At 55.0% G+C, this 19,504-nt stretch overlaps 1 protein-coding gene across 1 annotated transcript in view; it reads right to left on the bottom strand.

Moving 5' to 3' along the window:
* Nucleotides 1-7,961: 7,961 nt before the first annotated feature.
* Nucleotides 7,962-19,504, bottom strand: part of PTPRF (protein tyrosine phosphatase receptor type F) — a 78,552-nt gene continuing 67,009 nt past the window's right edge. Inside the window, 13 exon segments of the mRNA XM_034650823.1 lie at nt 7,962-9,699; nt 10,060-10,195; nt 10,284-10,438; nt 10,707-10,832; nt 11,031-11,157; nt 11,376-11,554; nt 11,637-11,922; nt 12,007-12,161; nt 12,476-12,595; nt 13,304-13,479; nt 13,617-13,740; nt 16,435-16,532; nt 17,268-17,300. Of these exon segments, the coding sequence (XP_034506714.1) occupies nt 9,631-9,699; nt 10,060-10,195; nt 10,284-10,438; nt 10,707-10,832; nt 11,031-11,157; nt 11,376-11,554; nt 11,637-11,922; nt 12,007-12,161; nt 12,476-12,595; nt 13,304-13,479; nt 13,617-13,740; nt 16,435-16,532; nt 17,268-17,300 (1,784 nt within the window). The 3' untranslated portion in view covers nt 7,962-9,630.

Below are 19,504 nucleotides of genomic sequence, written 5' to 3'. Positions count from 1 at the left end.
TGCAACCGACATTGAGGGAGGGGAATTTTCCAAAAATAATCTAGAATCCGGCTGGAAGAATTAAAGGGGCATAGCACTATACTTTCGAAAAAAATGAAACGATAATGATGGGGGGGGAGCTGTGTCAGGTAATAAAACAAAGCCACAACAGTTAAATGAGTAGTTTTGGCTTCGACTGGATAGATGAAGGAAATAGACTTGAGACCCAGAAGTAGACACCGTACTTATAATGATTTCACGGGTGATAAAAAGGAGGCATTACAAATCAGCGCAGGGAGAAAGGTGATCTAACGAATAATTATTTGGGGGAAAAAACAATTTTGGGGAGGAGCCCAACTCACATTAACCGTGCACCAAAATATCTTTTTTAAAGTAAATTCTACCCCCCATGTGGGGCTTGGACTCAGGACCCTGAGATCACGAATCACATGTTCTACAGACTGAGCCAGCCAGGAGCCCCCACCAAAGTATTTCTAAAAGTAAGAATTCCAGGGACACCTGGGTGGCTCAGGTCATGAACCCTGGGTCCTGGGGGCTCCTTGCTCAGAGGGGAGGCTTCTCCTCCCTCTGCCTGTGGCTCTCCCTGCTTGTGTGTGTGTGCGTGCGCTCTCTCTCCCTCTGACAAATAAATAAACAAAATCTTTATAAAAAAAAGTAAGAATTCCAAAAAATAGTAAGCAGATTGATGGAGAAATGGGAGCCAGGAAAACCACATTTTCTTAAACACAGAACAAAAAACCGCCACGTTCCTCTTAAAGCAAAAATGCTGGAGTCAAAGGTGGTTCCTCCCCAGAAGCTTGCATAGGTCTTACGTTCAGAGTCCACAAATAAAAAATCAAAGCGGTCTCCAGGGCAGATATCAGGGTATTTTGATAAGGAAACCCATTAGCTAAGCCTCCACGGTTGCCGTACAACCCCGCCTCCTNTAAAAAAAAAATAAAAAATAAAACACGGAGCATCAGTACCTGGAAAACACCGCGAACATTTTGGTGTATGTTCTCGCTGGTGCTTCTCTTAACACTCATACAGACACTCCAAGGAACTATCAGAATAAAAACTCTGTTTCAGTGGGTCTGGGATGGGACCTGAGATTGTTTCTAGAATGTCCCCAGGTGATATGGATACTAATGGTCTCCAAATTCACTTGAGCAAGATTGAAGACATGGAAGTGTTGGTGTGGATATGGGTGTGTGTATTTGGGCTTGTTTCCAACTTCTTACTATTATAAATGATGCTGTAATGAATCCTTGCCCATAGATTTTATTTATTTACTTGTTAGAGAGCGAGTGCTTTCAGGCAGGGGGAGCAGCAGGCAGAGGGAGAACCAGGCTCCTCGCTGAGCAGGGAGCCTGATCCAGAACTCGATCCCAGGACCCTGGGATCGTGCGGTGAGCTGAAGGCAGAAGCTTAACTGACTGAGCCACCCAGGTGTCCCTGCCCATAGATTTTTAACTATTTGTCTGATTGTTTCTTTTATATAAATTCCTAAATGTGTATCACTGGGTCAAGGATAAAGCATGTTTTGGGGGGGGGCTTGTATTTATTTGTTTATTTGACAGAGAGAGAGACAGCACAAGCAGGGGGGAGCAGTAGAAGGAGAAAGCAGGCTCCCCGCTGAGCAGGAGCCCATGGGTGCCGGACTTGAGCCCAGGACCCTGGGATCATGACCTGAGCGACCCACTAAGTTATCCAGGTGCCCCAAGGATAAAGCATGTTTTAAGGCTTTTTTTTTTTTAATTTTATTTATTTATTCGACAGAGACAGAAACAGCTAGCGAGAGAGAGGGAACACAAGCAGGGGGAGTGGGAGAGGAAGAAGCAGGCTCCCAGCAGAGGAGCCTGACGTGGGGCTCGATCCCATAACGCCCGGGATCACGCTCTGAGTGAGCCGAAGGCAGACGCCTCACCGCTGTGCCACCCAGGCGCCCCTGTTTTAAGGCTTTTGACAGATATTGTAAATATTCCTCCAAAAAGGTAGAACCAGCTTATATCCCCACTAACAACATGAGCGCCCAGCTCCCCATACCATATTAACATATAACTTATTGCCAATCTGATAGTCAAGCAATAGTACCTCTTTGTTGTTTGTTTCTATCTGCATTTCTTTTTTCAAGTTGCATTTCTTTGATAGTGAGGCTGGGTATCTTCCACATTTTTGTCGGACTTCGTGTATCTCATTTTGTAAATTGCCTATTTGTGTCCCTGCCCATTTTTCTATTAGGGTGCTTACTTTTGTTTTTATTGATTTGCAAGGAGCGTTGGATTTAATTAACCCTATCCTTGTTACAAATGTTTGGCGCGATGTGGTTAAGAAACAAGTATTTAGATAAGCCTGGGGTGAAGGGTTTAATGAGGGATGCGCCACGTGTTGAAGAAAAGCATGGTGGTCTAAAGTGCCCGGCTGTTGGCACTGGGGATGTTGAGAGGCTGTGGCATCTTTGAACCGGTTACAACACTTGTTCTAGAAACTGGGACGACCACAGGCACCAGACAGCGTCTCCTCCCTTTCAGCAGGGCTCGATGAGCACAGCTCGGTTTTGATCCCAAATTCTAGGTTTCATTGAGGCTTCCGCCTTTGTTTTATGTTCACACATATTCTTCAAATATATTGCTGTCAGTTTTATTTATTGAGGGACGATCCAATCTGCAACCGACATTGAGGGAGGGGAATTTTCCAAAAATAATCTAGAATCCGGCTGGAAGAATTAAAGGGGCATAGCACTATACTTTCGAAAAAAATGAAACGATAATGATGGGGGGGGGGAGCTGTGTCAGGTAATAAAACAAAGCCACAACAGTTAAATGAGTAGTTTTGGCTTCGACTGGATAGATGAAGGAAATAGACTTGAGACCCAGAAGTAGACACCGTACTTATAATGATTTCACGGGTGATAAAAAGGAGGCATTACAAATCAGCGCAGGGAGAAAGGTGATCTAACGAATAATTATTTGGGGGAAAAAACAATTTTGGGGAGGAGCCCAACTCACATTAACCGTGCACCAAAATATCTTTCTTAAAGTAAAATCTACCCCCCATGTGGGGCTTGGACTCAGACCCTGAGATCACGAATCACATGTTCTACAGACTGAGCCAGCCAGGAGCCCCCACCAAAGTATTTCTAAAAGTAAGAATTCCAGGGACACCTGGGTGGCTCAGGTCATGAACCCTGGGTCCTGGGGGCTCCTTGCTCAGAGGGGAGGCTTCTCCTCCCTCTGCCTGTGGCTCTCCCTGCTTGTGTGTGTGTGCGTGCGCTCTCTCTCCCTCTGACAAATAAATAAACAAAATCTTTATAAAAAAAAGTAAGAATTCCAAAAAATAGTAAGCAGATTGATGGAGAAATGGGAGCCAGGAAAAGCACATTTTCTTAAACACAGAACAAAAAACCGCCACGTTCCTCTTAAAGCAAAAATGCTGGAGTCAAAGGTGGTTCCTCCCCAGAAGCTTGCATAGGTCTTACGTTCAGAGTCCACAAATAAAAAATCAAAGCGGTCTCCAGGGCAGATATCAGGGTATTTTGATAAGGAAACCCATTAGCTAAGCCTCCACGGTTGCCGTACAACCCCGCCTCCTTCAGCACCTGGTTCATACAGAACCGGCAAAAATATCTTCGGGGTTCTGGGGAAAACCATTTTTTTTTTTTTTATAAAGGAGCCCATGCCAGGCAAAGTGAGAACTGTGAGTGAGTGTAAAAGGAAGATATTTTCAGACATACAAGAATCAGAAAGTTTCAAATCCTGTGCGCAGAAATCTCACAAGGGAGTCCTCGCCAAAGGAAGAGATTAACCTGCTGTCCGGGGAACAGTGGCAGGGGGTATGATAACAAGTGGAGGAAATAAAGAAAAAAAATTAGAAAACAACTTATTGGAAATTGGTGCTTGAAAGATTTTTCATAAACATACAATTAAAAAGCTGTTTATCGGTTTTCACTTTCTAGAATGGAAGACTTAATTGCACTCATAGAACAGAAAATACTGTGAACCTTGATGTGAAGTAACAAAAAATGGTAGGTGGGGGGGGAGTCCAGGAAAGTGAGCTAATGTCCTCATTCTTCAGAGAGGGCGATCAATGGTTACTGCCAAAGGCAATAAATCAAGACATAGATGTTTAAGTATGTTGTTTAGAGTCCTAAGGGAGTTCCGGAAAAATGAAAAGTAAAAATAGAGCTAACCAAATCAGGACGCACAGGTGGAAGGTCACGTACATTGATTAACCCCCCCCCACCTGGAGTCGCCAGGTGCTGTCTACTAAACGTGCAACCGGCCCAGAAACGAGCTGGGGAGAGGAGGGAGGAGAGCTGACCTTTTGTTTTGTATCCTTCAAGACTTAATTATTTTTATCTCTAACGTGCTTCCATTTTTTCATTAGTAAAAACAAACAAAAAAACTATCAATAACCGTTTTACAAACTTAGGGTACATCTGTAACAGTAGAGCGTGTGGCAGTTTATTTTTATTATTATTATTTTTTAAAGGTTTTACTTATTTATTTGACAGAGAAAGAGAGCACAAGCAGGGGGACCAGCAGCAGAGGGAGAGGGAGAAGCAGACTCTGGCTGAGCAAGGAGCGGATGTGGGACTCGATCCCAGGACCCTGGGATCATGACCTGAGCTGAAGGCAGACACTTAACCAACTGAGCCACCCAGACACCCCACGTATAGCAGTTTAAAAGATGAGGTACTGATGTGGAAAGAGGTCCACAACATATTTACATGAAAAATTTGCAGAAAGATAGGACTATGATTCTAGTTGCGTAAAAAAATAGTTTATATACAGGCTTGTATATATTCGTAGAAAATGCCCAGAAGGATATAGACTAAATTGTTGTGACTCCCCCTGGGGATTTTGGGGCAGGGAAAAGAATGGGGACTAGCATTTTCTGATTCTATTTTATTTGGAAGACTTTTTTTTTTTTAACAAAGAAGTATTCATTGTACATTTTAAGTTTGTCTTTTAAAAAATTAAAGCGTTATTGGGGCACCTGGGTGGCTCAGTCGGTTAAGTGTCTCTCTTCAGCTTGGGTCATGATCTCAGCTCTCTTGCTGTCAAATGGATAAAATTTTTAAAAAATTAAAGCAATATTAATTTTTTCCAGTAAACTTGAAAAGTTATGAAGAAAATTACCCAGCCTCACAACTCTTGATGCATTTCCTTTCAGATATTTTTTTCTCAGTGTATCTGTTCCTAGCTAGGGCAGGTAGCAGTGTGGAAAGAGCCCTGGAATCAGGCAGACCTGGGAGTGCTCTCAGCTCCACCGTATTCTAGTTGGGGACCCCTGTTATTTAAGTGTTAAATAGTTATTTAAATGTTAAGTAGTTATTTAACACTTATGTTCAGCCTTCCCCATCTTAATAAATGACAACTTCATCCTTCCAGTTGCTCAAGGCAAGGCTGTGGGGTCAACCTTGACTTTTTCATCTGGTCCATAAGCAATTCCTCTTAATGTAACCTCCAAGATGAACCAGTATCTGGTCACTTCTCACCACACCTGGACTTCTGCCAAGGTCCTCCCCATGGCCTAGGCCTGGCTCCCATTTCCTCTCTGACCTCATCCACTGCTCTCTTAGCCCTGGCTCATGGTGTCATGGCCACACCAGCCTCAACAATCAGGCCCCTTCCTGCCCAGGACCTTTGCTTGTTCATACGCTCCACGGTTCCTCCTATGGATATAAATACTACAAAGATGGAAGTCTTTGTTCAGCTTACTGGTGAGACTAGCACATAGCCAATGCTCATTGAGTTTGTGTTGAGTGAGTGGATGACACCTGATTTTCTCATCTACAAAATGGGCATAATAGGACCCACACTGTACAGTATTGAGAGGATTACATAAAAAAAATTCAAATTACTTGCACAGAAGTGTCACTTAACCTCATTTAGGATGCTTAAGGATAGCTTCTGAAGGAACTATTTCATTGGAGACCTAGTGAGCAGGATTTAGCCAGCTAGAGAGGTGGGGGAGAATGTTCCAGAATAACTTATGGAGTATGGAGCTGAGAGGCGGAATGGTGAGGTGGGCACAAACCCGTGGAGTTTAGGGCCGACTGTGAGGGCTTGGCAGGGTCTGGTCAAGACAGTGATATAGGGGCACCTGGGTGGCTCAGTCGTTAAGCGTCTGCCTTCGGCTTAGGGTGTGATCCTGGCGTTATGGAATCGAGCCCTGCATTGGGCTCCTCCACTGGGAGCCTGCTTCTTCCTCTCCCACTCCCCCTGCTTGTGTTCCCTCTCTCACTGGCTGTCTCTCTCTCTGTCAAATAAATACATAAAATAAAATTAAAAAAAAAGAAAAGAAGACAGTGATATAGTCATGTCTGCCCGCAGGAAGAATCCTTCTGGCTGCTGTGCTGAGCATGGGTTGGCCGGGGTGGGGCTGGGGCAGGCCAACCAGGTAGAAGGCCTGGCAGCAGTCCAGGCAGGAGAGGGTGGTGGGACATCAGCCAGGGAAATCGAGCAGAGAATCGAACAGGTGATGGAGAAGGCCGAATGGGTGGGGTTTGCCGATGAGCTGAATGTGGGGTGAGGGAGGAAACTGAGTGGATGGCGTGCTACACACTGTGATGGGGGGCCCAGAGGATGGGGGTGGACGGGGGGGGTGACATGGGGCGAGGGGAAGGGCAGAGACTCTGGCGCACATGTAACCATGTGTGGGTCCCAGCTGTGGCGCTCAGCTGCCCTGTGGTCTTTGACAAACGCATCCATGTGAGCCTCAGAGAGGAGGGTCTGTTCAGCTGGGCTGTTCCGAGGCTTAGAGATCATGACCTACAGGGCTCTGTGCAGAGCCTGCCCTGCAGTTCTCACGCTCTTGTTCCAAGTGACAATCTGATAGTTATCCCTCACTTGGAGATGTTTGACAGTTCCTTCTCTTATTCAGTAAACAATTGCTCAAATTTAATACCATCAAGAGTAACGCAAGGATGATGTCATTTTTCTGAACAGGTAGAAATATGCCAGGCACTGACCGAGGTGCCGGGGAGCCCAAATCCCAGGCCTTGGTCACTCACGGCCCCCAAGGAGACAGCTGCCAGCACTGGAGGGTGGCGAGGCCCGAGGTGGGGGCGGCAGGTCGTGACAGAGGGACTTCACCTGCCAGGGACTGGATCCCTTCCCCGTCCACTGAAACCCCTCAGCTGTGCCGTCTGGCTGCTTCCAGCCTGTCTCGCTCCCGCCCCCCAAACCATGCTCCTTGCAGGTCCTCATATTTGTCGGTCTGCTTCTAAGCCTTTGTACAAGTTACTCTGTGTTGGGAATGCTTTCCCCACTTTTTAAAAGCGACCGTTGCTCACCCTGTGAAATGCTCAGACTCCTGCCGATGTCCCCTCCTCTGGGAAGCCTGCACCCCAGGGTCCGGTGCTGCCTCAGTGTACCCACCGCACCTCGGGGTGGGGCTGGTCATGACACTCCCTAACAGCCTGGTCGCTGCTGACTTATTTCTCTTTTCTGCTTGTTTTGGGTCCTGTTTGTCTCTGTGCCCCGGGCAAGTTCCATGGCCCGACAAGCTGGCAGGACTGGTCTGATCACTCGTGGAGAGGCTGCCAGGCTCCACGGGCCCATGCTGCTGTGTGTCTGGGGGTCAGGCGGCCACACTGGGTCCAGGAGCCACATTGCAGGGATTACGAGAGGCCTCACTCACTGACTGCCATCCCGTCCCAGCCTCCACCAGCACCGCCATCTCCGTCCTCGCGCAGCAGGGGAGGCGGAGAGGGAAGGGGAGGGGAGGGCGGGGTGAGGAAAGGCAAAGCGCCTGCTCTTTGCTGGGGGAGCTGGGTCCCACGTGGGCTGCTCTTGATACACACTGGGGGCTGGTTTTCAGGGTTCGTATGCTCCTTTCTGAAAGTGAGCCGCCACACAGAGTCAGGAGAGCCTCGCGGTCTCCTGCGGAGCAGGAAATCTCCAGAATCTGCCCCTAGGTACTGAACTGGTAGAGCCCACCCTTTGGTTCCAGAAAGAGCTGAGACAGAGGCCCGGTTTGTAAGAAATCTGATTATTCAAATTTATTACCATCAAGAATTATGCAACGATGCCATAGTTCTCTTAACAAATAGAAAACAGACCGTGTACAACAGCGGACTCCACAGCACTGGCATCCACAAGGTAAAAATGAATGTCTCATCCAACGTTACCAACCCTGGATTGCTGATCTTGACTGAGCCTAGCTAGATCTGGGACGTGTGCTCCATGTCCCTCGGCTAAAACAGCTATGCACCCTTCCCCGCCCCCACTTACCTACCTATAGTGCTGCCCAGAGGCCCTCTCCCTGCCCCTCAGCAAGCCGAGAGAATAAGGATTGATTATAGTACCATTGAGAGAAGTCCAGTAGTCTTGCCACATTGGTTTATGAGGGCATCTTGAAGGAGTGGAAAAGAGCAATTCTCGGGGGCTTTGAAGACAGCTGCAAACCAGGGAGGGAAATCATCTGGCCCCTGCTCTGAGGACAGATGTGTGCTCCCAGGCCCACTGGCCTGGACCTGAAGGGCCAGCTGTGCCCCTGCTCGGCCCTGAGGTGTGCGGGGCATGGTATACACCCTGACCTGTGTCAGTCACTGAGGCCACACGGCCGGATCCACAGCCTACCATCACCACGCCATCCCGCGATGCCGGGGACAAAAGCGAGGCTCTGTGGGCCCAGAGGTCAGCCTGGCAGCTCCCCTGGGAAGCCCAGGCACAAGGGGCCACCTCCCCTCCTGGGGGCTGGACGCAGAGGCCAGGGGGATGACTCTGTTCTTTTCTTGGCGGGTTTTTTTTTTTTTTTTTGGATTTTTGTTTGTTTTTTGTCTTTGCGTTTTTTAACCTTTGCAAACACGATGGTGATGAGGAACGCCTTGCCAGGCTCCCCGAGACACGTCTGTGGTTCTGGGCTTTGAATGTTCACACACACACGGGAATAGACAACTGGAGATGAGTGTTTCCTATCTCCTCCCCGCCCACCACTGTCTGTGGGGCCTCAAATAAGGCTCTGAAGGAAAAACAAAACAAACTTCAAAAAAAAAAGAAAGACTTGTGTTTCCCCGCATTTGGTTGAAACAGGATCTCATCGGAAGGGCTGGGCGAGCGGCTAGATCAGTGGTGCCTCCCAGGCCCACGGCTGGGCCTCCACTCAGCCTGGCGGCCCCAGCTCTGCACAGAGGAAGGCATGTTCTGTCCTTCAGCGGCAGAAGTCATACAAAAAAAGGATCCAAACTGAACTCAAAAAAGAAAACAACTGAACCCCAACCCCCACAGCGGCCCATTCTGCAGTTAAGGATTTGCAAAAGGAAAATCAGAGGGAAGAGGCTAGAATCCCTCGGTCTACCCCACTTAATGTATAAAAAAGGAGACTTTGCCCCCATCCCCACCCCATGAGAAGAAGCATGAGAAACGCAGCAGCGGAACAGAGAGCTCGAAGCAGGCTCTGGGCGGGACTGGTGGACAGAGACGGGCCATGGCACCTGCCTGCCGGCCCACCCACTCGCCCAGGGATGTTCTGGGCTCTCCATTTGGTGTGGCAATGTTCCTGACACGCTGTGACCCCGGTGGGCTGTGCTCTGCCAGCAACAGCATCTGTGCAGGAGGGCTAGACGATGGTCGGTATGGCTCAGAGGAGCTGGGTCCCCTCCGGAGCCCCAGGTAGGGGCAGCGGAGGAGAGGGGAGCGGTAGTTACGTTGCATAGTGGTCAAAGCTGCCAAGGTACTCTAGGGCCGCCCGGTAGCACAGCTGGTACTGGTCCTGCGGGGTTGGGGGCCGGTCAGCCTCAGGCAGCGTGAGTGGGTACGCGCAACCCGCTGGCCGAGGGCCCTCCCCCTGCAGCTGGTGGGGCCCGAGCAGGTGCTAGCCCCAGATGTCTGGCCCAGGTGGTGTCCAGAGAGCCCGGAGGAGCCTCGGAGGCTCAGCTCTCCCCCTTTCCCACAGCCCTGCACCCACCTGCCTGCCCCCGGCCACCCCAGTCATGTTTATCGCTCCCAGACCCTGCACTCCATAAGGGCTGCTGTCCAGCCCCGGCCGGGAACCAGGCACACTGCCGGCGCTCAGCGCAGAGCAGGGAATGAGGCCCGCACCGCCCGCACCGGCCCGCACCGGCCCGCGCACCTCCGTCTGCACCATGGCCGGGCGCTGCGTGCGTAGGGTCTTCACGGTCTGGAACATGTCGACCACGCCCTCATAGCGCATCCGCTCCAGGACGATGCTCAGGGTAACGAACACGCCGGTACGGCCCACGCCGGCACTGCTCAGGGACGGCACCGGTTCGGGGGTCCTGCCCGCCAGGCCCACGGGCCCCCACCCGCCCCAGCCCTCCACGGGACCGGGCCTACCTGCAGTGCACCGTGATGGGCCCGTCCTGCCCGAACTGCTCCTTGGTCTTGTGCACCTGCCCAATGAAGTCGATGAAGCCCTCGCCCGTCTTGGGCACACCCTGCTCCGGCCAGTCTGTGAACTGGAACTGTCGGATCGTCCTCGACTGCCCGTCCTGGAAGACGCCGGTCGGGGGCAGGGTTGGCACGCGGACCTCGCCCTGCAGCCCTGCAACCCTACCAGGCCAGACGGGTCGTACGATGACACAGGTCTGCGCCCATGGAATCCTGACACCTGGGGCCCCGGGAAAGGTGCTCTTGCCCCCGCACCTGCACCCTCACCTAGGATTCCTGCAGCTTGGGCCAGGGCACCATGCCACACGTACTCGGGCGACATCAGACGCGCTTTCATGCAAGCCTACGCGCTCCCCTCTCCACACTTACCCGGGCGTCTGTGACCTTGAACTCACGCAGGATATACTGGGGCATGTTGTACTCGGCCATCGGGTCAACGACAAAGTACTGGTAGCGAGCAGAGCGCTCTGCTGGCCAGTACTGGTGGCATTTCTCCTGTGGACAAAGGGCCCGGTCCCCATGAGCAGGTAGGGAGGAACGGGGGAGGAGAGCTCCGGTTCCAGAGGAGCTTGGGGCAGGACGCTTCAGGTGGTGAGAGGGGGTCTGAGGCTCTGCTGTGGGGAGGCTGGGTGTGCAGAGATGGTTAGTGTGCTCCCAGGTGTGGGACGGGCCCTTTGGGGGGGGTGGGCTCACCCTGCCCATCTCCCGAAGCCTGGTCAGCATGACGATGATGGTGGAGTTGTGCTCCCATAACATGCGCCAGAAGTCCTCGGTGCTCTCTGCCAGGGGCCCCTGCGTGGCTATGTAGGCCTTCTGTTGTCTGGGGTGGACAGAAGACTGGACATGCTGGAGGTGCTGCTGCCCCCTGAGTCTCCCCAAGACTGCCTAGGCCCGTGGAGTCCCGCTCAGATTGACTACCCCTCCTCCAGGAAGCCCGCTCTGATCTTCTGGGCTGGCCCTCCTCTGCTGTGCCCCCAGCTAGCCAGCCGCGGGCCTAGGCCCCCGGAGAGTGCGGTGGGTAGTCACCGGCATGCTGACCTATAGCCATCCAAGAAGCTGGCGTTGATGTAGTCGGAGCCCTCCACGCCACGGATGGGCTGCAGACACACACGGGTCAGCTCATAGGGCATGATGTTCACCAGGCGGTTCTTGAACTTGTTGCAGGGCAGGTTGGCACTGATGAAGCGGGATGTGTGCGCCTTGGAGCTGGCCAGTAGCTAGACAGAGGGGTGTGCTGGTCAGGCCTGGCTTCTTGTGGGGGGACCATCCCCATGCCCCAGTCCAGGCCCCTGAGCCCACCTTGAACTCGAGCTCCATGGCGGTCACACTCTCCCCAGGAGGCACTTGGCCCAGCTTCTGGATATGGGCGTACAGGCTGCGGGCAGGCACCTCTGTGTGTCCACACGTGGCGGCCTCCAGCAGCGCCTCGTGGATGAACACATACTGGTCCTCTGTCTGCACCATATAGTTCCGCTGCGAGCGCATGCACGTCACGTGGCCGTAGATGTCGACCGTCTTCTCGTGCTTCATCCGCTCCAGCATGGCATCCGTCACGATGAAGCAGCCCGTGCGGCCCACGCCCGCGCTGCAGGACACAGGCTTGGCTTGGGGCAGGGGTCCACCCCACCCCCCACCCCACCCCGTTGGTGGCATCGTACCCCCTTCTCACCTGCAGTGCACCACCATGGGCCCTGCATCTAGCGGGTTGCAGGCCTTGACCCGCCGCAGGAAGGCCAGGATGGGGGTGGGGTACTCGGGAACCCCATGGTCTGGCCAGGCCATGAACTGGAACTGACGCAGCTCCCGCTTCTCACTGGAGCCACTCTGGGGAGAAAAGTGGGGAGACACGATGCGACGGGGCCAGCATGCCTGATACAGACTCCGGGCAGGACAGCCTGACGCGGAGACCAGACCCGCTGCTCTGACAGGACTCAGAACCCACAGGAGGCGGCCTGAAGGAGCTTGAGGCACCGTTTCCGGTCATCCCACCCACGGCACTGGCTGCCACAGGGCGCTCACACGCCTCTGAGCCCCGACTTGCGGCACCAAGTTCTCCCTCACCCGTCCCCAGCACACCGTGCTTGGACCACTTGTGGATAGGGCCTGGGTCGGGGACAAGTGCTGGGGCAGGGCCATACCTTGTGCAGTGCAAAGGTGCGCACGGTGTAGGTGGCCAGCTCCACTGTGTCCAGCAAGGTCACCTGAATGAGGCCGTACGTCTCCGTGCCCCGGGCCGGCCAGTACTGGTCACACTTCACCTACAGAGTGACAAGTGGGGCAGGTGCAAGGGTGCTTAGAAGTCCCCAAAGGCTCAGAGAAGCAGGGCCCGGGGCGGAAGAAGGGTGGAAGGTCTCAGTTACCAGGCCACAAGGCGCCCAGGCCCTGAACTCTCAGATCTGTGAGGCCACCCAGGTTCTCATGCTACGTTGCCATCCCTGCCCTAGTTGGGAGAATGAGGGCTGTAACTGAAAATTATTTATTCATGACCAGATCGCACCAGGCACATTTTCTGCCAAATTTACCCATAACGTTTATGCGCCATTTTCAAGCTCTATAAATTTTACGTTCCAGTCGATGCTTTGCAGTGCAAAAGCAGATAACGGCAGCTCTTCCCACTAATTAACTTAGGAGATGTGCTAATGCCCCAGGAACACTCCAGCATCTGGGGAACATGTGAACATCCCGGGAACATGCTAGCAACTGGGAAACATCTTAACATTCCTGGAAAATGACAGCACCTGGTACAACACATTAATATCCGAGGAACGTGCCGGCGTCTAGGGAACGGGCCAAATCCCAGGAATACCCAGCAGCCAGGGAGCATGAGAACACCCCAAGAAGACAGGAGCACTTGGTGCTCCCTTGGGGGAACTTCTGACAGAGACAGGAAAAGGTGCCCGGAAGTCACCTGGTGACTGAGTATCTCCCACCCCACCCCTGGTGGGAAGGCCCCCACACGGTCCTACCCGGGACTTCTCCTCCAGCCGCGTCATCATGACCACAGTGGCTGTGCGTTGCTCCCACACCATCCGCCAGAAATCACCCATGGTCTCGGGCAGTGGGCCCTGCGTGGCAATGTAGGCATTCTGCTTGCGGTAGCCGTCAATGTAGTTGGCATTGATGTAGTCACTCCCTGGGACACCTGTGAACAGGAAGGGACATGGGAGAGCATTATCCCAGAGCCTCCACTCAGCCCACCACATCTTGGCCCACCCCTGGGGCTCCCGGCCTGCGAGGAGGAGAGCAAGGGGATGGGAGGGGGCACTGCCCTCAGCTCACCGTCGATGGAGGTCAGGATGACTCGGGAGTGGTCATAGGCAATGACGTTTGCATAGCGGTTCTTGGGCTTGTTCACCTCCAGATTGGAATTCTCCCATGTGAACTGCTGTCCAGGGTCAATGGACTGCAGGAAATGGAGGAGGCAGGTAGAACAGGGTAAGAGCTGGGGTCTCCCTACTGCCCCCAAGACCCAGCCTGCCGGGTGGTGCCCACATGCTGCTTCCTGCCTGGGCCACCACCAGCTCCCACTCCCAGCCGTGGGGCCGAGGGTGCCATATCGCCTGTTGGTTAGGTGATGGACCAGCGGCCCTTCTGACCCTGGTGCCAAATCCCCTTGCCCGGTAGTGTGGTCGGGGTCAGATGGGGGCAGGGGACAGCAGCTCCAGCCCTGCCCCCAACTACTGAAACGAGTACAGACCAAGGTACTGGGCGCCTACTGCACCAGCCTGGCCCTTCTCTGTCTGTCTCCTCTCGTTCCGCCTGCCCTTCCCACGGGGCAGGGCACAGCACTCCTCCAGGGTTCGTTCCTGGGCCTTGCTTGCATGCTACAACCTTGCTGGGGCCCTCACTTGCTCGCAGGGCCTTGTGCTCACCTGCTGAGCTGTCTGCAGCTCCGGCCGCAGCCGGCCTCCCTGAGCTCCCGAGCTGAATGGCCAGCAGCCGCCCGGGCAGCCCCACCTGGGGGGCCCAGGGGCCCTGCCATCTCAGCCCTTGCTCAGCGGAGTCCATCGGCTTCCTCCCACACCCGGCTCTGCCACTGGAACACCGTCTCGGTCAAAGGCGCATTCACCCATTTACCCCCAAACCCTGGCCAGAGCCCTCCAGTCATCCTCAAAAACCCCTCTATGCTCCGTCAGTCACCATGTCCCCGTGCTTCCCCACCCCCTTGGCCAGGCGGCCCTAACTCGGACTTGGGCATCTCCCTGGGTCTTCGTTTTTGCTCTGCTCCGACCCACTCTGTCCTGTAGCCAGAACCATCCCCAGAAAATGCAGATCTGAGGATCATTTTCCTGCTTCAACGCCTCCCACAGCTCCTCTGGCCACAGATCATCACGGCGCTAACGGCGGAGTCCCAGTGAGAAGCCGCGGTGTGCTTGGCACTGTTCTAAGCACTTGGCATGTATCCCTCACCTCATCGTCCTACGCAGCCGGCTCTATTATTGCCCCTTTCACGGAAGGACGCAGTCCAAGTTCTCCGCAGAGCGCGCGATGCCCGCCGTGTGCCTCTCCACAGGACAGCAGGCACTGCGTCCGTGAGACCCTCAGCACACCCCACCCCACCCCACCCCACCCCTCAGCCTGCCTCGGTGCCGTCAGCCTCCTTTCTCTGCGCATTTTGTCATATTTAATACGAGGGTGTACCGTCGTGCTCAGTGTCGGTCGTCTGACCCCTCCCCACCGGCCGAGCGGCCCGACGTCTCCGTACGCCCAGCGTTCAGTCCAGGTAAGTGCTCGACAGTGTGACGAGCCGTTAAAGGTGACAGAGCTATGGGATCCTGGCTGAGGGAAAGCCCACAGCACGCCCGGGCAGGCACAGAAGGCTTCTTGGAGGAGGAGGGAAAGCTCATACTGGACGATAGAAGGGAGCACCGTGAGCCTAGACGGTGAGGTGTGGAGTCTCGTGGGAAGGAAGGGCAGGTGTGGAACGTGGGACTGGGTGGCTGCGGGCGGGACCACGGAAGGCCCTCTGGGACGGTGAAAGAACTGAGAGCAGGGAGCCTAAGTCGCCAACTCCGTTACCTTCACAGCGGGGCCTCTCTGCAAAGCAGGCCCGCCGGTGCCCTACAGGGAGAGGCGGCACGCTCTCCTCACGGCGGACGCGTTCATCAGTTTGCCTGCCGAGCTCAATTTCCTCTGCGGGAACCTGGCCCATAGCCCTCGGCACCTACCTGGCCCACAGCCCTCGGGACGGGAATCCTGGGACCCCGGGGTACACGCACAGCCGACGGCGGACATCTGACTAGAGGGCGCGGACGCACAGGTCAGGCCGTGCCAGTCCATCAATCACCTATCTATCCGTTATTGATTGACGGTCAGTCCTGGGCCAGGCCTGTGCTGGGAGCAGGGGGCAGCAGCAGGAGGGCAGCCAAGGCAGAACACCGTCTCTGGGGGTGCTCCTTAGAGGAGGTGGGGCTCTCCTTCATCACCTCCTTCTCTAGCAGAGCCCTCCCCAGCTGGGCCGCCTGGAAGCCCTCAGACCCAGCAGGGGGCAGCTAGGAGTCAGGACCGGAGGGATGAGAGCCTGTGGAGGGCTGTGAGCAAGACGGTTTGTGCAGCCTGAGCAGTGGGCCTGAGTCTCCCGACTTCCCGCTCTGTGACCTGTGTCACCCTGAGCACGCACGTGAGGGTGTGCGTGTGCAGGACACAGGCTGTCAGGCAGGCCTGGGTCTGACTCCTGGCTCCACTACGCGCCAGCTGTTTGACCTTGGGCAAGTCACTTCCCCTCTCTGAGCCTCAGTTTTCTCAACTGTAAGATGGGATAATAACCGTACCATTTCATACTGTGAGGACAGAATGAGGGGACGCATGCAAACTGCCTAGCCTGGTCTCACGTGCGGTAAGCTCTTGACACATGAGCTGTTTCTACTCATCCGTGTGTGTGGAGAGGCGACCTCTTGTCTGCCTCTGTTAGCACGTGGGCACCTGTCAGAGTGTCCAGAATTGGGGTGCTTGAAAGGGCCTCGGCCAGGCCTAGCACCTGAGGAGCTGAGTTCCCCCACTTGCCACAGCCCGGGGTCCCCGACCCACAGCTGGGACCCGAGGCAGGGCAGGAGCTGGCATGGGTCTAGGCCTGGGCCGGGGGGTGAGGATGTCTCACCTCATACTCCTGGGAGAACTTGAGGCCATCATTGGCTTTGAGGCGCTCGATGTTGTCTGCCAGGTCAGTGATGGGGATGGGCGGGTGGTCTCGCATACCTAGGGGAGGGGGCGCATCAAGGCGGAGTCAGCGTGAGGCCTGCGCCCGGTGGCGGAGACAGCCCCGACGCATGTTATGTGCACATGTGAACACGTGTGACCATGGAGCACTCGGCACTGGTGGCATGGGGACAGCAGCACATGCGGCGACAGGGATGGTGGAGCACACAGCGGCCGGAGGGCAGGAGAGGATGGAGGGGAGTGCGTGTGCTGTGAGCACGTGTGTGCGTGGGGGGGGGGGCACCAGGGCCCCGCCTGGCAGGTTCTCAGGAGGGACACCTCCCGGGCTGGGGCTGGAAGCCCAGGTCGGGGGCAGCTGCACACCCGCCCCACGGGCCCTGCCTGTGGGCAGCCCTCCTGCCCCTCACTGACGCCAGTCATTGTGGGAGACTTGGTGACGTGGTCTCTACACTGAGCACGTGGATGGAGTGGACATGGCAGAATGACACGGAAGAATCCAGAGAGAGAAGCAGAAATAAGGAGGGAGATGGGGAGACAGAGACAGGAGAGGCACCCGGTAGGGTGTCGGACGGGGACTGGAGGCCACAGAGGCAGAGACAGGGCCGGGCCAGTGGGAGGGAAGACAGGACTGGAGAGGTTGTGGGGAGAGGAGGGTGGAGAACGGAAGGAGAGAAGGGAAATAAGAGTCAAGAAAGGACGGAGGCGATGGGGTGAGAAAAAGTGGGAGGAAACAGACACAGAAGCCAGAGTAGCCCCCGAACTTGGAAAACTAACTTGAGATATTCGGGCAACTGGGGACACTGGAACCTGCAGAGAAAGAAAACACAAAAAAATAGCGGGGCAAGAGAAGAAAGCCCATCAACCTTCTCCGGTGACAGGGGACACGCGGGGGGACTGCGGGGGAACGGCGGGCCCCACGACAGGCCCCCTCTGGCGCCCCGGAGGAACACAGGCCCATCTCCCACCCGGAGCTCCCAAACCCTGCACAGCCTTGGGGACCTCTCTTTAAGACTAAATTCTAGATCCGAACCAACCCTCATCCCCTCTGGTATCGAAATTTGACCTTGGCTATCGTCAGATGATAAGGCAAAAGGGGAGTGTGCCTTCACATAGAGAGATGGGGCACGTGTGGCCAGAAACGACAGTGTCAGTCTGCACAAGGATACGCAGATGACGGCTGTATTTTCTGTGGGTTTGAAAAATTTTCAGAGTAAAGATTAAATTATAGGAGGAAAAAAAAAAAGCTTCCTGAACTAAAAAAATAAGAAGAAAATTTGCCATGCCCCTGATGCCTCCCTTGTCCCTTCTGGTCCCCGGTTCTCTCAAGAGTCCAGGGACCGCTGTGTTCACGGGGATGCCTCTCCCCCCTGGCAAGCCCATTCCTCGAGCTCTGCCCACAGCCCCTTCTGGACACCCCCATCCCTCGGCACTCGGCCTTTACTCCATCTGCGCACCCCTCTTCATCCCTCCTTTCCTCTCAGACCCCTGTGATTTCCCTCCAGCCCCTGAGGCCCAGCCTGGGCCCTAGTGGCTCAGCAATCGTCCCAGGCATGCCAGCTTAGCGCCCGCACCCAGGCCACACCCTCCCTGAGGCTCTAACCACCTTCTTCTCTTTGTGGAGAAAACCGGGGCCACTGGTCCAGAGCCCCAGCAGCATGTTCCCTTACACCGGCTTCCCCCAACTCCCGTCCTCTTCAGGCCTGGAGCTCAGGGAGGCATCCCCACACTGCTCCCCTGGGCTATGTCACCCCCACATCCAGGCCGGGGCCTGGAGCTGGCTTCTGGGTTCTGGTTCCCTGGGTAAGCATTGTCACCCCCGCATCTCAAACGCTCACTTGAAGGTCCACCGTCTGTAAACAATTTCCATATTGGTAAGAAGAAAAGTCCTTTTTCAAGCTGGCAGCCCTCTCCTCCCTCACTGGGGTTCTCGTGCCCATCCCATCCCTCACACCCTGGCCTCTGAAAGGGGCTTCTCTACCTGCTCACTCCCCACTCACTGCCCCTCAACCCACTGAGATGCTTGTCCCCAGGACTTGGCCACCATGCTCTCTCCACAGTCGCAATTGCCAGAGCCAACGGTCGTCCCGGTGCCCAGCCATGCCCGGCCTTGGCTTCAGGGACACCCCACTCTTCCCGTACTCTTCCGCTCTGGCTGCTCCTTCTTAATCTCCCTGGCTGCTCTTCATTCAGCCTTCATCGACATTTCACCCCCTTCTTGGCTGCCCCCCCTTCTGTTCGCTGGCTGCTTGTCACCTCCCATGTCCGCGGTTTCGGGGGGTGGCAGTACGGAGGTGCAGACCCGCACACCCGGGTGCCACCTAGAACCCCCCTGCCCATTGCTCAGCCATAAGCCCGAGCCCTGCGGCCTCCTCACGCTGCCGGAGACTGCCCTCCACCCTCACAGCCACCCTGCTCGTCCAAGTCCTTGGCACCTTTCACTCACTCCATGGCTTCCCAGTCTCCCAATTCCTCCCCTCCAATCTGACTTCCACACACCTGCCAGAGTGAGATCTGCAAATCACAATTCTGACCCTGTCGCTCCCCTGCTGAAATCTTTTAGAAAATATTTTATTTGCTTGAGAGAGTGAGAGAAGGAGCAGGGGGAGGGGCAGAGGGAGAGGGACAAGCAGACCCCCTGCTGAGCAGGGAGCCTGAGGTGGGGCTCGAAGCCGGGACTCTGGCATCTTGACCTGAGCCAAAGGCAGACGCTCAACTGACTGAGCTGCCCAAGCGCCTGGCCCTGCTGAAAACTTTTAATGCTTCCCTGGTACCCTCACGATGAAGCCCAAAAACCTTAGCCTGGCACTCAGGTTCCTCTGTGGACCTCTGCCTACCCTCCACTCTCATCTGTGGGTGCTCGGTACCCCAACGCCCAGCGCCTATGGGCTGCCTCTGCAGTGCTACTGCCACTGAAGGGAGCTCTCTCCCACCATCCCCTCTCATAGGGGGCTTCTGTGCCCTCTAGGCCCCCAGCAGCCTGGACAGTGGATTGCTCACAGATAGGATCGTGC

Source organism: Ailuropoda melanoleuca, chromosome 2 (genome assembly GCF_002007445.2).
Source record: "Ailuropoda melanoleuca isolate Jingjing chromosome 2, ASM200744v2, whole genome shotgun sequence".
Lineage (NCBI taxonomy): Eukaryota > Metazoa > Chordata > Mammalia > Carnivora > Ursidae > Ailuropoda > Ailuropoda melanoleuca.
Note: the sequence above shows the minus strand (reverse complement) of the source record. Positions and strands in the feature narration are given on the sequence as shown.